The sequence below is a fragment of the Peromyscus eremicus genome, chromosome 6 (genome assembly GCF_949786415.1).
Source record: "Peromyscus eremicus chromosome 6, PerEre_H2_v1, whole genome shotgun sequence".
NCBI classification, from domain to species: domain Eukaryota; kingdom Metazoa; phylum Chordata; class Mammalia; order Rodentia; family Cricetidae; genus Peromyscus; species Peromyscus eremicus.
The window spans coordinates 2,253,356-2,269,645 of NC_081421.1; the positions used below are offsets into that span (position 1 = coordinate 2,253,356).

At 45.3% G+C, this 16,290-nt stretch overlaps 1 protein-coding gene across 2 annotated transcripts in view; it reads right to left on the reverse strand.

Annotated features, from left to right (window-relative positions):
* Dclk1 (doublecortin like kinase 1) overlaps positions 1-11,871 on the reverse strand; it is a 298,047-nt gene extending 286,176 nt beyond the window's left edge. The window contains exons 1-2 of one of the 2 annotated variants that reach the window (XM_059265105.1): positions 11,686-11,870; positions 6,688-7,083 (exon numbers count right to left, since the gene is read on the reverse strand). In XM_059265105.1, coding sequence (XP_059121088.1) covers positions 6,688-7,063 — 376 coding nt within the window. In that variant the 5' untranslated portion in view covers positions 7,064-7,083; positions 11,686-11,870. Of the gene's footprint in view, positions 1-6,687; positions 7,084-11,685 lie in introns of both variants that reach the window. The other variant, XM_059265108.1, reaches the window with a different exon arrangement.
* Positions 11,872-16,290: the final 4,419 nt, after the last annotated feature.

Genomic DNA, 16,290 nt, shown 5'->3' on the forward strand with positions numbered 1-16,290 from the left:
CTGTCTGAGCTGAGATAGAAGAGAAGCTGTCCTTGTTAGATTTTTGATTGTTCGTTTCTCAACTTGACACAAATTAGAGTTGTCTGGGAAGAACCTTGATTGAGAAAATGTGTCCATCAGATTGGCCTTTAAAAATGTCTGTAAGGAGATTTTCTGACTGAAGACTGACGTGGGAGGGCTCAGCCCACTGTGGGTGATGTCACCTCTGGGCAGGTGGTCCTGGGTTATATCAGAAAGCAAAATGAGTAAGCCACAGGAGCAAGCTGGTAAGCAGCACTCCTCCGTGGCCTCTGCTTCAGTTCCTGCCTCCAGGTTATTCCTGGTGTTTCTGCCCTGACTTCTCTCCATGATGGACTATGAGATGTAACCTGAAATAAACCCTTTCCTCCCCAGTTTGCTTTCGGTCATGGTGCTTATCACAGTGACAAAAAAGCTAACGGAGACAGAAGAAAACAAGGAGTACAGTTAGGTCATAGAAAGGTGAGGTGGTGAGCTTCTTTTTCCATTGTTCAAAAATTTTCTACAATGTTTATTGTAGAAGTATGCATTTCTCCTTCAGTCCTGAAAATGGGTGAGATTGTAACTCCACAGTATTAAAGTCTTAAAAGCTTTCATATAGCAAAGGAAAGGAGAGAATAAGTTGAAGAAATGTCTCAGTCAGAAAGAACAAAGCTTAGTATCGTCTTGGATTTGAAAGGTAAGAGGGAGAGAAGTCAGGAGTGATATTAAATAAGGCTCATCTTATTCCATTCAGGCATCTATGTCAGAATGCCATGGACAAGGCAGTTTACAACTGCCAAACATTTCTTTCTGGAGGTTCTAGAAAGTGGCAGTCCCAGACTGAGACTCTGGTGGATTCACAGGGCCCCTTCCTGGCGGATGGCACCATCCTGCTGTGGGAATGGACAAGGCAGCTCCCTTAGGCCTCTTTTATCAAGCATGTACTCCTGTTTGTGAATCCATCCTCATGACCTAGGCACAAGGTTTCTGTGTCTTAACACCATCACACAATGGTTATGTTTCAACATAGGACCTTTTGGAGTTTGCAAATATTAGTAACCCAGCAGGTAGTGACATCACCCAGAGAGGTCTGTGACAGGAGAAGAGAAACAGATTCTGGACAGTGGCAAAGGGGATTTCACATGACACTGCTGAGCTGGAAGAGACTAAGGGGTCATTTCAGCTGTACACAGCCAGGCAGCTAGAGTGCAGAAGCGAAGTCTGGTCTGGGGAGACGGGTCATTATTTAATAGTGGCCTTAAAATAATGGGAGCTGGGAAGATCACAGAAAATGATCCAGAGGCAGGAAAGTGGAGGGAGGGCACCATGTCTAAAGTGTGGCAGGTAAAGAAGGAAATAGAAAATCACAAATAGGATGCCACAGCAATAATCACTACAGCCCCACTGATCAATGCCTAGATGCACAAGGAGAGACAATGTGTCTGCAGGGACTCGAGGGTTCTCCTACGATACTTACTCATTGCCGAGAGGAACACGGTAACATTAGAATAAAGATTTACCCAAAGTTGCTGACTCCAGGTAAGGCATATGGGCAGAAATGGCACCCCAGAGGGATGTAGAGTTCCTTCTGTGGAATCTCTATGCCAAACGCTCAGTACCGAACCAACCATCAGACAACATTCTGCAGGCTAACAAAACAGTGTTCAAAACTCTCAAGGACTGCCATCACTTGGCAGAAGTAACAGACATGGCAGCTAAATGCAATGTCTGTTTGCATAACAATAAACTTCCCGACCTCCATGGGAGAGCTGACAGAACTCAGTGCTGTGCCATGTTGCTCCATCCATTGAGTTAGGTTGTAGACCTTCCATTATAGCAGTTGGCCAAAGGATGAACAAGGCACCCATCTTGTTAATGTCTACATAAAATATTTGTAATTTACGCAAATGATTTGATATTTAAAAAGTAAAATCTAATCCTTAACTCACATATTCTATCCGTACTCTTTCTTTTAAAATATTTTAATAGGAATGCAACAAGAAGATGAGGAGAAATGACTTTTTGACCTCAGAGCACACAGCACACAGCAGACATAAAAGAAAGCCATAAATTAAAAAAGTAGCATATTTGAGTATACAAATTTTAGTATAAATCTACATGACAGAAAACACAATAAACAAAGTCACTAGATTAAGATGAATCTAGAAAAATCCACTCATTAAAACAAAGGACTAACACTTTTAAAAGAAAAATAGATCCTATGTCAGTTAAGATGATGCCAATGTGGCAGAAAAATAATAAAAGGTACAAAGCAAACGGCATAGAAAAATATACAAATGCCCCTTAAACACATGAAATGATGGAAATTAAAACCATAACAAGATAGAAGTGTTTTCTTGATATATTAGCAAATGACAAGACATTTGACAACATCATCTCCTTGAGGGTGGTCAGAGTGGAAACTGTAACCACCTTGGTAGGCAAAGATTCTCCAGTAGTCTTTTACCTCCACACAATAGTTTTCTATGCAGTCATCCTAAAGTGAACCACCAACAGGAATGGGCAATATATATCCAAGTGTGCTCACTGCAATGCTATTTGTAGCAACAAAGGGTTACACATATCTTAAAATCTCATCAAGAGAAGGCTAGTTAACTAAATACCCATATAAGGAATATGGTGAAGTAAATAAAAAGGACATACTTGTTCAAAATGTTTCTAATAAGAAAGGATTTCCAAGGTAGTAATGTTAAGTGAAAAGCAAGGTACAGAAAGGGATGCATTTAAATTTAACATTCTGGATTAATTACATGTAGATTGTAATACGTTTGGTCACACTAAGAAAGGATTGAAAAAAATAAAAAAGGAAAAAGACAACTATTACACTCATTGCCTTTGGGGATTTTTATGGCAAGCCTGCTTTAGAGCTTTACAGAAAGGAATTTTTAAGTTATTTGACATGTCATAGAGAGGCCCAGGGTGTTTGACATGTCAGAGAGAGGCCCTGTGAAAGTAAATGAGCTATGGAGAGCAAAGTCACCACACCAAGATAGAAAGAAAACCATCCTGAAAGACAGACAAGCCAAAGTCAGGGCAGGAGAGAAATCAGTTAACTGCTGGGTGAAATGCAGTTGATTGGACAAAGCATTTCCTGTGGAGTCAGGCAACGTGCGCAAAGACATGTGTGGGGATGGAGGAAAGGGAGGGGGGATCCCACTGTTTCCAGCAGTACTGATCCAACAGGCACAGACTTATTGATGTCCAAGGACTCACTATCTGTGTCATCTGCATCTTGAGAAGGCTCTGGCCCTCCAGCCTCACAGATGTAAATGCAGGGGAGGAACCAGCCAGCCATTGTTCAGGATCCTGCCACATCTCTCTCCTGAGAGTCTGAAAGACTTAGGTGTGGTACTCTGATTTCTCCACAACAGCTGTATCCCAAAAGTAGAATCAAAATGGCTCAAAACTGGGGAAGGAGGTCACACCCTAGGTGAGTCACTGCCCAAACAGGGCTGCAATACAGCTGTCCTTAGTGAGCATCATGGTTTGTGAAAACTTATCAAGACTGTTTTGATAGCAAATCCTTGGAAATGTCACCCTTAAGTACACATGTGTACACACATGTCAGCATGCACATATAATACAGACATAGACGCACATTCGCTTGTTTGTACAGACATACATTCACTTGTTACATAATTTGTGCTCAGAGCCACTCTATCAGTGTGCCTGGAGCACACTGATGCATAATGATCAGAGTCTAATAATAAAACAGAGAAAGTGCCCATAAGATTTATAAATAAAGCCAGCATTTGTCATAGTTACTTGGAATTTTTAGCCTGAGATCAAGTGAGAAAGAACAAACTTTAAAAAATAATTGCAAGCCAAACACACGAATCACTACACCAACTGAAGGGATTTAAATTAAAACTCAAACTTTGTCACACTGGGAGGGGAAATAGAAAGCTGATATCATGAACTGATGTCTGCATGAATTAGTTTCCGAAGTGGGGGATATGGGCCTAATGAGGATGAAGCAATGTTTTGCATTTTAATGGGCTAAGCAAAACCGTAATAGACAAAAAAGTAAATATCAATGAATTCCCAGCTATTTCAACATAAGTGCAGCTGCACGCTAATTATGAATAAAAAAAAAAGTTTTAACTGAAAGTTTAAAAAAAATGTAGACACATACATGGCACTAAAGATACCATTCAACCAGAAGAAAAAGGTATATTTAAAAAACAACAAAATGTTAAACCCATCTTAAACATCAGAATATTCCATCAGCAGTTACTTTATATTAGTTGGGGAATGGGGGGAAGTATTGAGAGAAAGTCCAAAAGTGACTTTAGGAGCTGTAAAGACAGCTCAGTGGTGGAGAGCACTGGCTGCTCTTTCAGCGGACCCAGGTTCAGTTCTCAGCTCTCACATGGTATCTCACAACCATCTCTAACTCCAGTTTCAGGGTGTCCGACACCCTCTTCTGGACTCTGCAGGTGCTGTCCACACATGGTGCACACACATGCATGCAGACAAAACACTCATACACATAAAATAAATAAATATTTTTTAAAAGATGCCTGTGTTCCTGAGATCAGCAGCTTCTGTACTTAGAAGTAAATGAATAATAAAAACATTTGCAAAAAAAAAAAAAAAGTTTTCCAAGAAATAGTAGAAGAAAAAAACGTTTCCTTGAGATCCACTACCAGGCAGAGGAATAGGTGGTGGTCTCTGGATAAATTTGTACTCGAATGTCTGCCTTCCCAGTCCATCGGAAGACAATGGACACACTGGAACAGACACAAGAGTGCCTTTTGCAGGAGCCAGCGAAACAGCATAGTGCATCTTAGCACCTGCCTTCCTGACGTTCTAGAAACGAGTTCAAATCTTACCTCTCCCATTTCCCGATGTGTGGTTTTTCCCCTCTCAGGATTACTGTGTGAACCATAAGGACTTGGACACTCAAGAGGACTCTGACTAGGACTGAACACATGCTCAGTAACTTCAGCCATCACAACTGTCTTCAACCAAGACAGCAATAACTCAGAGCAGGCATTATATTATAAACAGGAGATGAGGAGAGATGGCGGTGACCAGTCATGTCACTGCTAGACAGGCAGTATGGTCACCAGCCACTCCCATGGCCACTCTTCGACCAATGGCAATGGTGAGTCCAGACCAACTTTGAGCAGAAGCACCCCTGCCTTAAGATGCCACACAAGTGACTCTAGGACAGAAGGAGGCATCAACCCCCCAACTATCGAGGACATGCTGAGATCTGAGCGCATTTTTTTTTCTATAACATCATTACTCCACACAGGATGTCTTGGTGACTGGTCAGATACCCGACCCATCTGATCTTGCTACAGAGCGCTTGGAAAACACCACCAAATGTTTTACTTTCCCTTGTATTTACCAAGGTCGTACGAAGGACATGGCACAAAAAATCAAAGTTGACACAGAGAGACTTCACGTCAGTCTTCCTCTTTAATTTGCTGGAAGTACCAACCTCTGAATAGAAGGAAAAGAGCCAACGCTACAGGCGTCTTGGCAAGGCGACAAGCCACCAAAGAGATGTGAATTCCCGAAAAGTAAACACACAAAGCTCAGGCTGCTCCACACCGGCTAGAGTCCAGTCATACTGTGCCTGGACTGGCACTCCTGCAGGGGGACCAGGAGAAAGGGGGGTCACATGCAAGACCCAGCTACAGAGGAAGACGAGGGGGCTCTGCCTGTACGCAGCCATGTGGCTGTAAGCCTGGACTCCAATGAGGCAGGATGGAATGCTCCCTGCTACCTATACAAGCCCAGGACCCAGCTGGACAGTGGGACCTGGCCAAATCCTGCTGGATGAAAAACAGAGTGACAGTAGGCTGTATGTGGTCTGATGGTGCCGCCCTCTTTATCCTCACCTTCAGAACTTAAGCTCAGAACGACCTCTCCAAAGGAATCTCAGGGATACTCAGTACCGGTTATTACACCCAAAGTCATTAAAATTGGTTATGATTTCTACAGCAACGAAAGACTCCATGCTGTGTTCAAACGATGATGAGCCAAACCTCATCCTTGGAACCGAACTGCCCTGTTTTCACATGAAATGCCCACAACAGATTATCTGTTAGAACGTACTGGATTTTAAAATAATACGAACAGACTAATTTCTTCTTGTTCTCAAATGCCACAGGAAGACAGTCACCCTCCTCAGGAGGCACCCAGGGGAAAGCATTGTTAGAAGACCCCATTTTGGTCCAGCAGTCACCACTAGCTTATCGTACAACCACAGACATACTATTTGGGTTTCTTGGTCTCAGGTCCCCAGTGATGAAATGAATGGGTTTTATATCTTTCCAAGGTCCCTCTCCACTCTAAAATTTCATATCCACACTTCAAGACCCTTTGGGCATCATGATCCAAAAGTTCAGTTGGTGTCTTAGAAAGACCACTGACCTGTGCAGCTGAGGACACAAAAAGGAGCTTTTAAGAGTAACAGGACATGGGTTTGAGAAGGCGGACAGGATGCTTTGGGAGCTGACACCTTTTCCTTCTGCCTGTCATTATTAGGGGATACCTGGCTAATCACCATTCTCTTTCTTTTCGTTTTTCACAGAACAGGAAACTTAAGCATGTTAAGCAGTAAGAGGCTCCTAGGCATGGGCTAACAGATAAGTGACCCTCAGTGGCCTCAGTGGCCTGCAGGGTCCCCAGAGGCTCTCAAAAGCTCACCTTCCACCAGCTGGTCCAGGCTGGAGATCTTCTTGAGTCCATCGATGGTGTAGATGGTTCTCACCCCCTGGGGCAAATTCACATTATCCGAGAGAGTTCGGGTCAAATCAGCCAGCAGGGCCTCGAAGGATCGGAAGCGGTCTGGGGAGATGGCGTACACAATCCCTTTGAAGTAGCGGTCACCATTTCTGTAGAATCGAACCTTCTTGGCTTTCTTCTCGGAGCTGAGCGTCTGCAGCGTGCGGGTGCGGTAGAAGCTGCAGTGGGCGCTGTGTGTGGGACTGGGCAGACCGTTCACCCGGGACCCCCGGCTGTACCTCTGCGCCTTGTCCCGCTCATCAAAATGCTCCAACTCCATATCTCTGCCGAACGACATGACTGGCTTGTGCGTGGAACCTGCGAGCCCCAGAAAGAGACATAGACCCGGTTACCTGAAGCTCGTGGGTTGAGAGGCTCTGAGAGCAGCTGGGAGGAAACATTGCCGTGACTGGTGATGTATTTGGGTTGTGGAGTGGGAGAGAAAGAGGAGGAGGATAAGCAAGGAATAGAAAAAAAAGCAGATCTCAGTGCTAACAGCCTATTACTCAACCAGAGTTTGGTTATACACACTCCCACCGCTGTCTGCCTGCCATCCCTCAGGCTGCCGTCGTCATACCCTCTCAAGGTGTCACCTGCATATTTCTAAGTGGAGAAACTGAGGCCTGGGGTATTTCCTCTTACGTTTCTCCGAGTAATACAGTTGAGAGCTATTTCAATCAGGAACGTCCTTCCCCACTCCCACACTCCAGCTTTGCCTGATGGTTCGTTCCTATGAGCTGTGCCCAGGTAGTGTGCTAATCCCATAGGCAGGTAGAAAAATGAGCAGGCTGGGGAAATGAAGCGGGTAGCATTTGGTGGTCAGACTGTAGGAGCTTTAATTAGTGTGTGCTCCCTACCGCCAAGTGGAGAAGAAATTGAATCAATGGGAGGTTCTACCTACTTTTAAGGAAGACTTTGAACATAAACACGTATCCCATATGCTAAAAAGTGACCTCCCCTCAGACCTTTTGCTTGTTCTTGGTAATAAAATGGGCTAGAAAGAGAAGATGACAATAAAGAGGGCGGGTGAGAGGAAGAGGAGGGGGGAGATAAGAGGAAGGTGAGGAGAGAGAGGGAAAGGATCGGGAAGGGGGAAAATGAAAGATGTGTTTACTTGGCAATATAGTTCGCTGTCCACCTAAGGATCACTCTATCTCTGTGGTTAAGGAAGCCAAGGCTTCATTGAGGCTGTTGAACGCACCTGACCCAGTATTAACTATATAACTTGAGAAATCTACTTGATTGGCACCTGTAAAACTCCGTTACAAAGAGGAATAAGACTAGCACCTACTTCATCATTCATATTAACTACTAGTACACACAAAGCTTGCATGCGATGAGCACAGATTTGTTTAAATAAAGTATGCTTTCTATTCCTGACCCTGGCCCAGAGATAACTAGTAGAGACAGAGCCTTCTCCTACCTGCTCTTGCAAGAAAGGCATCTGACTGCCATACCATGAGCCTCTGGAAAGGAGATCTGAATGGCCACAGTCCCCAGTCTGCTTTCTATGGGGCCCTGATGCAGCAAGCTGCTTATTGGATGAACCATTCTTGATAGAAGTTAACTGATAAAGAAATTGTCCTCCTTGCGGGAAGAGCAGAGTTTCAGCCCAACAATCTGGAAAGTGGAAAAGCCTCAGGATACATTTTTAATGACAAAATTCCAGACACACTGAGATAGACTATAAGTGTGATAGATGTCTGAAGGAAGAACAAAGCTCCCTTGTACTTCCCAAGTCACTGATGGAACGTTTCCCCAAACTCAACAAAACTACTACTTGTGACTAGCCTTTCACTTTCAGCAAATTGACTCCTGAGCTATTCAGAGTGGGTTTATGTATCAGTTGAATGAATCAATTTAATTTAAAATTTGTGATAAACCAAGCATGATGGGCCATCTTCAGCTACATAGTAAGTTTGAGGGTCAACCTGGGCTACATGAGACCCTGTCTCAAAAAGCTCTAAATTAATTAGTTAGTTGATGAACTAAAACTTGTAGTAAGGAAATTCACACACAAAATCATAACTAGAGAATTTGCAGTCCAGAAATGAAGTAAAATTGGTGTCTAGGATACAGTGACCCTAGGATTCAGCGATCAGTTATATAATGCGTTAAAATCGACACAAACAAAAACCTCTTCTAAAACTCACACGAGGCAGCTAGTCTCATCAAAGCTAGGTCTGGAAAACCGAATTTACCCAGAGTCTCCAAGTTACAGTTGAGGGAGATGAATTTTCAAGTTTGATTTCTCTTGATTCCAAAGTAGGTGCTCTTCGCCCCAGCCCTGTGACACTAGGCCCTGGTCCCATGGAAAACATGAGTTTTGTAGCTATCACACCTGTCTAACTCGGTGACTTGGTGCTGAACACCTAACCAACCAGGAGCTCTTGTGTTGGAAAGTCCACTGAGAGGCCTGGGTGGGGGGGAGGGGCACAAAGGGATCACAGTAGGATTAAAACCTCAGTTTGAGTTCAGTGCATCTTCTCTTCCAACAGAAAAACTGACTCTCGTGTCTCAAATAATCAATCATAATCTAATTTTGCATCTTCATTAAAACTCTACAAGCTATGAAGTGGTTTTGTTGATTTTGAAGTAAATAACTTCAAAAGAGTCACCACTGGGACCAATCCTGTAGGTGTTAGCTGCACAACAGAACCAAAATTCTGCTCCGATATTGGTACCTGCTCCTACTTTGTCCATATATTTGTTAATATGTCTTCAAAAAGGTGTGCGAGTTGAGAATGGGAGTTGAAAAAATGGGGGAAGGGAGAGAGGGAGGAGAGAGAAAGGAAGAGGGAGGAGGGGGGAGGGGCGGGAAGGAGGGTTGGAGAAGACTGCTCTGTTAAGCCCACTCAGTACTCTTCAGAACTCCCCAAGTGATAAAGGTCAAGGTGGTGTTTGATTGGATTTCCTTCCTTTTTAAAGGCATTGGTCATTCTTCCATTCCTAGAGGCTTCCTTCCAAGTAGATATAAACAAAAAGAAATAAACAGAGACCTAGCAAAGGGTGGCACAGTGATGTGACCAGAGACAATGGAAATCAAGTACCAAGGGTCTTCAGCCTTTCACAGTCGCCAAGAAGTGTTGGCAGTTGTTCAAGCTGGGAGTGCTTTTAGGAACAAGAATCCAAACGAAGTGAAAAAAGAAAATGACTTAAAAGAGAGAAGAGTTTGTTTGGTTGAGTCACGGGTTCATCCAGGGCAGGGATTACCTCTCCTGCTTCCCATCAGTGAGCAGGAGGAGATGGTGCCCCCAAAGCAGAACTATGCTCAAAAGGAAATTGCTGTCAAGGCCACAGATTTCACTAAGTGAAGGTCAAAGCCTGCCCTACACATGTTGGTCTTCCGGTAGTCATGTGTGGTATGAAAACAGGTGCTCTGTCCTTCACCTCTGCTGGCTCAGCTTTCAGAGACTTAGTTGTACATGTGAACTAAGAACTCCAGAAGAAAATTCCCTGGGCTTCCACTTCCTGTAGAGGATGGTGGCTAGAGCATGCCAGACCTGCATTCACAGACTATGAGTGGCTAGAGGTCTCGAGATGTGTACTGGCACCTAGAAGGTACTCACAGCCCTCAGCCACAGAGACCACAAATCATGGGTGGAGAAGAATGTGAACATTTCCTATAAATATCACAAAGCCAGAAAAGCACCATTGTTCTCTGTGAGATTTCTCACCATTCTGGGGAATAGCTATATTCACCTTTCTCTCTGTGAATGAGCTCACATTTCAGCAATTTAGAAACACACACACACACACACACACACACACACACACACACACAAGAATCTAGCATAAACCCTAGGTACCACATCTGGAAATCCAAGGCATATTTTAGCAGTTTGATTCGGATTCAGGTGAATAGAAATACATGGAATAAAAGACACACGCGTGCATCTTCTGAGTGCGTGCACCACCCCAAGCCAACACATCACAGGATGTGAGCATCTTCTAAATTTTCCTGCATATGACTTCTCTTGAAATTTCTCCTAACCTGCATTCATGCAACATTCGATACCTGAAATGCTGCCCTACTTTCCTTTCTCATTGAAAGGCGATATATTTAGGAACAGTCATGACACGTTTTTTTTTTTTTGGGGGGGGGAGGTTTGCGGAACACCCTGTAGTGTGGCAGCTGAGAGTGTGTGCACAGTAACCTGGGCACACATTCACAGGTGCAGTCAGAAAGGGAGCCGGTTTGAATGAAATCTTCTTGTTGCTTCTCTCATCCACTAGCATTTCCTTGCTAAATCCAGCGGTGATGCCTCGCAAAACCTGGTTTTCAAAAGCAGCCTCTTTTGTGGGGCAATGCGGCGCTGTGTGTGCGCTCCCCCTAGGAAGAAAATGTCTTTTCCTCTCTGCATGCTTTTAGCACTGCAGGTACTAATTCGTACACGAGGCTGCCTGGCTGTCCCCAGAGGAACTTGAGACCATGCAAAAAGGTACTTGCAACACCCACACTGCAGCCCCCTGTCACCAGGCACATGCCGCTCTCCTGGGCACTCCGGAACGCACACACAATAAGAAGCCAGGCCCAGCCACTCCTTCCTAGCCCACTTGGTTCTAGCTCCACAGCCAGTCCTGACAATGACAAGCGCCTCTTCCGGCTCCTCCGCCCCGACTCTCCATCTCCAACAACAAGGCGATGGAAAGCCTGGTGGGCCCAGCTTGCCAGACTCCCTATTTAAAGCCGGGTGGCACCAGACAAAAGAGGCAGGAGCCAGCAGCCCCGGGGCCGCGGGCACACAACGCCTCCGGGCCGGTCCAGACTGGCCAGCCCCAGGCAGCCGCCTTTCGAGGAACGGCGGGCGGGGCGGCTGCCGCCCAGTGGGGTCCACCCTGGCTAAGGCCACCAGAGCTGCGGTCAGATGGCACCGTGGGGCCTGCCCGCTCCTTCCCCAACCCAGGCAAAACACGCACCGGTCGCGGGTGGCCGCTGGGTTGTCTGTGGCCGGCTGCTGGAGATGTCCTCGCAAGGCTGGGCGCGGCTGGATCTGCGGAGCACGGGCGTCTGGGTTGCAGCCGCTAGTGCACGGATGCGCCGGGGCTGTTCCTCATTGAAATGCGGTTCTCTGCTCAGCCTCACTCCAGCCTCTCTCCCGAGGAGGGCGGTGGCGCGCAAGCTTTTCTTGTGTCTCACTCGCTCTCACGCCCTCCCTTTCCCTCCTTCTCCGCTCCGCCCTCCGCCTTCCTTGGCAGGGCGCACCCACCGTGGCTGCGTCCAGGGTCCTCCTCCCTCCTTTAGCCAGGCTCCTGGCTGCAATGATCTTGGTGATCTGGCTTGCCTGACACCCCCGAAGCCTCCCCAGTCCCTAGAAGGACGTGCCAGAGGATGGGGGCTGATTGGAAGGTGGCCGAAGGGTCTGGAAAAGAGAATATGGACAGAGATGGGTCTGAGCCAGGACTTGCGCAGGGCAGAAAGGTGACCCAGAATTGAGGTTGCCTTCCTCGAAGGAGACCCCTGCCCCTCGACACACACACCCCTGTATCTTCTAATATGGCATCATGGTTTGATACACCCTTTCCAGGATTAGGGAAGCCAGTGGGATCGCCCCTCAAAACCGCTTTTCCTGACCTCTCCCGGGGGACCAGATCTGGATCTTTCAAGTTAAGCGTTCTGATTTAACCCTCAGTACTCCTACTTGAGAAGAGCTACATTCCACTCATCATCTGCGATGGACCCCAAGACATGAGTCACGACTGAGTCGGTGACCTGCTTAGGGCTTTATTTCACAATAAGCCTTTGATATTTAAGGGTCACACTTTACTCTTGGAGGCCTCTTGGCTGCCAAGATTGGCGGTCTGTCAGGGTGGAAAGCCCCGTAAACTTACACAAGCCTTCCCTCCCAAGACAAGAATGTTCTCAGAGCCCAGATGTTCACAGCTTTCTCTGGATTTAAGTATCCTTTGGAGTTAAGTCCGGGCATTGGGAGTCCATCCTGGGTTTCTCTAAAGCCTTAGCATGGCTCAGTATACAGCCTGAATATTCAAACAAACAAACAAAAACAACAAAAAAACATCTAGTGGTTTTCAATCTTTCTGATGCTGCAACCATTTAATACAGTTCCTTATGTTGTGGTGACCCCCAACTACAAAATTATTTCATTGCTACTTCATAAGTATAATTTTTGCTACTGTTACAAATTGTAAATATCAGTGTTTTCTGATGGTCTTAGGTGACCCTGGTAAAAGGTCGTTAGAGCCCCCCCCAAAGGAGTCATAATCCGTACATTGCGAACTGCTGCTAGGCGATACATAGACATATACCAATATATGCATTTGTTTGTCTTTCTGATTCTGAACAGCTCAATGGAAAATTCAAAATTATTTTTTATCTCCTGTCCACTGGGCCCAGTTATGTATTTTACTATTGATTATTACTAAAAGTTATTCTGATATGCTTTCCAAGTATTATGTTCATACTAATTACCCTTTGTTAGACAATGCAGCTAAATGAGATGCATGTTACATAATCAACAAGAGATGGGATATTTACTTTTGAGCTCTTTAAATAGGGATAAGCACACAATGAACTCACCAATATTAACTAGGTGCAAAAGTGCCACACTCTGCTTCTTCAAATTCTAGTGCAAAATTCAGCCCCCAGGGGTAAGTCAAGAGACTGGCAGAAACCAAGTCTGTTTTACTGAGACCAGAAGTCAAGGCCTCCATTTATCCTGTGACAAATCCAGAGTGATTTCTGCCAGGTGTCTAACTAATAGAGAGGCTCCTCTAGTCCCCCCCTCCCTGCCTTGGACATGTTGTCAAGGTCATTTCATTTTCTACATGATTTATTTATTTTAATTCTATGTGTATGAATGCTTGCCTGCATGTATGTATGTGTACCACATGGGTGCAGTGGCCCTGGAGGCCAGAAGAGGATGTCATAACCTCTGGAACTGGAGTTACAGGTGGTTTTGAGCCACTGTGTCAGTGCTGGGCACCGAACCCAGGTCCTCTGCAGGAGAAGTGAGTGCTCTTATCCACGGAGCCGTCTCTTCAGCCCTCTCAGAGTAGCTTAGTAAGCATTTCACGTAACTAAAGCACATCTTACCTTTGACCTAGGGGCTTTACTTGAAAAATGAAGATGACATGTAAAAAGAAACAAGATTGTACTTGACTGTTCTAGTGGGAAAGTCTCTAGACATCATTTACCCTCTCCCAAAACTAGAATACAAGTGACAAGTCAACGAATGGGGAATCTTAGCAGCACTCTGGCCACCAAGCTATGGCCATGTTACAGCAGGAAAGCCAGCTGGGTAACCCACACCAGGACCCTGACTAGAGTGAAGCCTAAGGCTGTCCCAAGGTAGCTTAAGCCTTTAGAAAACGTAATTCGTGTTCATTAATAATTCCTAAATTTTAATGAAATGTAACCAGTAAGTACACAATTCAAGGAATTTTATTTGTATTTCTTTTAAAAACTAGTTTTTCATTCTTTGAGAATTTCATACAAGGTATTTTGATCATATTCCATAATTTCTCCTAGATTCACCCTCACCTCCCCTACCTATCCAATTTCATGTTTTCTTTTAAATCCTGCCTCCCTAAAACCCCCTCCCACCCACCCCCACCCAGCTGTTATGTAACAGCTTCCTCCTACGTTGAAACATTCCATCCTGCTGGAATCTCCTTAAGCAGGAAGGTAAATGGCTCAAAAAAAAAAAAAAAAAAAAAAAACTTGACCAGATTCACTAAGCTCCTCCCTGCCAGGGTTAACAATAACAACCGAGAATCCCAAACTGTGAAGAAGACTCTCAGGAGACCAGATCCCTTTCTGGAAGAGGTTTAGACCAGAGTCACTTGGGAAGGACACTCTCCAACCTGTTGAGCTGCCTACAGGCTGTGCAGGGTGCTTGAGTTTTCCCAGCTTTTGTGAACTGTCACCCATGCTTGGGTGGGCTTTGGGGATTCAACTGCCTTTGAGTCATTTCTGCTCCTATAAGTAACCAACCCCTATAAAACTCAGCAAGTTAGACTTTGGGGTATCCAGACTTTGGTCTGTCATGGGCTCCCTATCTTGGGTAAGCAGACAGGTGTGGTGCACCTACCTCCCAAGGGTTAAGTTTTGTCATACAACACCAGTCCAATTTGTGTTGCCCAACTGCCCTGTAATGTCGTCTACCTACCAGGGTCACACCATTTAAAAACAAAACCTGGCCGGGCGGTGGTGGCGCACGCCTTTAATCCCAGCACTCGGGAGGCAGAGCCAGGCGGATCTCTGTGAGTTCGAGGCCAGCCTGGACTACCAAGTGAGTCCCAGGAAAGGCGCAAAGCTACACAGAGAAACCCTGTCTCAAAAAAAACCAAAAAAAAAAAAAAACAAAAAAAAAAAAAAAAAAACAAAACCTGATTATTTCTCTCCCAACAGAGGGTGCCAGTGGCTCCTCACCTGGAGATTTTTGTCTGGCTTGAGCTTTCACGATCACTGTGAGTTCACACGGGCAACCCACCCCGTTGTGTCCTTGAAGGACCACCCTCTCTGGCTCTGACAATCTTCATTCCTTTCTTCGTCAATGGTCCCTGAGCTTTGGGGGAAGGATGTGATCAGCGCATCCCATACAGGGTCTCACTATGGAACCTTGGCTAGCCTGGAATTCACCATGTACACCAGGATAACCTCAAAGTCACAGTGATCTGCCTGCCAGTGCCTCTCTAGTACCAGGAATTAAAGGTATGTGCCACCAAGTCTGGCTCAAGAAGTTTTTATAAATTGACATTATTCCCATCTATAAGAAGAAACTGACCCCCAAAGTGACTAGAACTATATTATTTCTCTCATGAAAATCAGAAATTGCTGGAAATCTCATTCTAGCCCACTATATTATTTGCTTTGAGGTAAGCCAATGGAACACTAACTTACACAAGATCTTTCAAAACAATGACTTTAACTGCTTATTTATCTCTGGCATGGCACTCCAAACATGCTAAGGTCCAGGTTATAGGAGGTTTGGGACCTTTATAAGAACCAAGGGCCCCTTGCAAACCTGGTGAACCCTCCCTCTATAAACTCACGGTTTCCTAAGGCTCTTTTCCTAAGAGAAATTTAGTTACCCGTAGATGAGCTCTCCCCAGCCCACTCTTAACCCATACCTCTGCTCCTCAAATGCAGCTGAGATCTATTCCCTGCAGTTTTCCAGTTTGTCCCAAGTCCGCCTCTTACAGCACAGGGAACGAGTCTAACAGCCCTCACTAGCGCTTGATGTTTCTCACCCCCGTTGTGGTCTCCTAAGGCCTTCTCAGTTACCCAGAAGCCTCAGCCTCCTGCTCTTCTTTCTCATTACATAGTTGGAATCCCTGCAGCCACGTGGCTCTTGTCATCAGCTTCTAGGGACCTGAACATAGCAGAGCAAAGATGGTCCACCCAGGGAAGGCATTGACACACTTCTAATGAAGGACCCCAACATCAAATCAGTGTCCCTGAAAAGCATACCATTGAGTCATATACTGACTCAGCTAATGAATTAGAATCTCCTTGACATTCAGGTGTAGGTCTTAAAATCCCTCATTCCATATCTGCTCAGT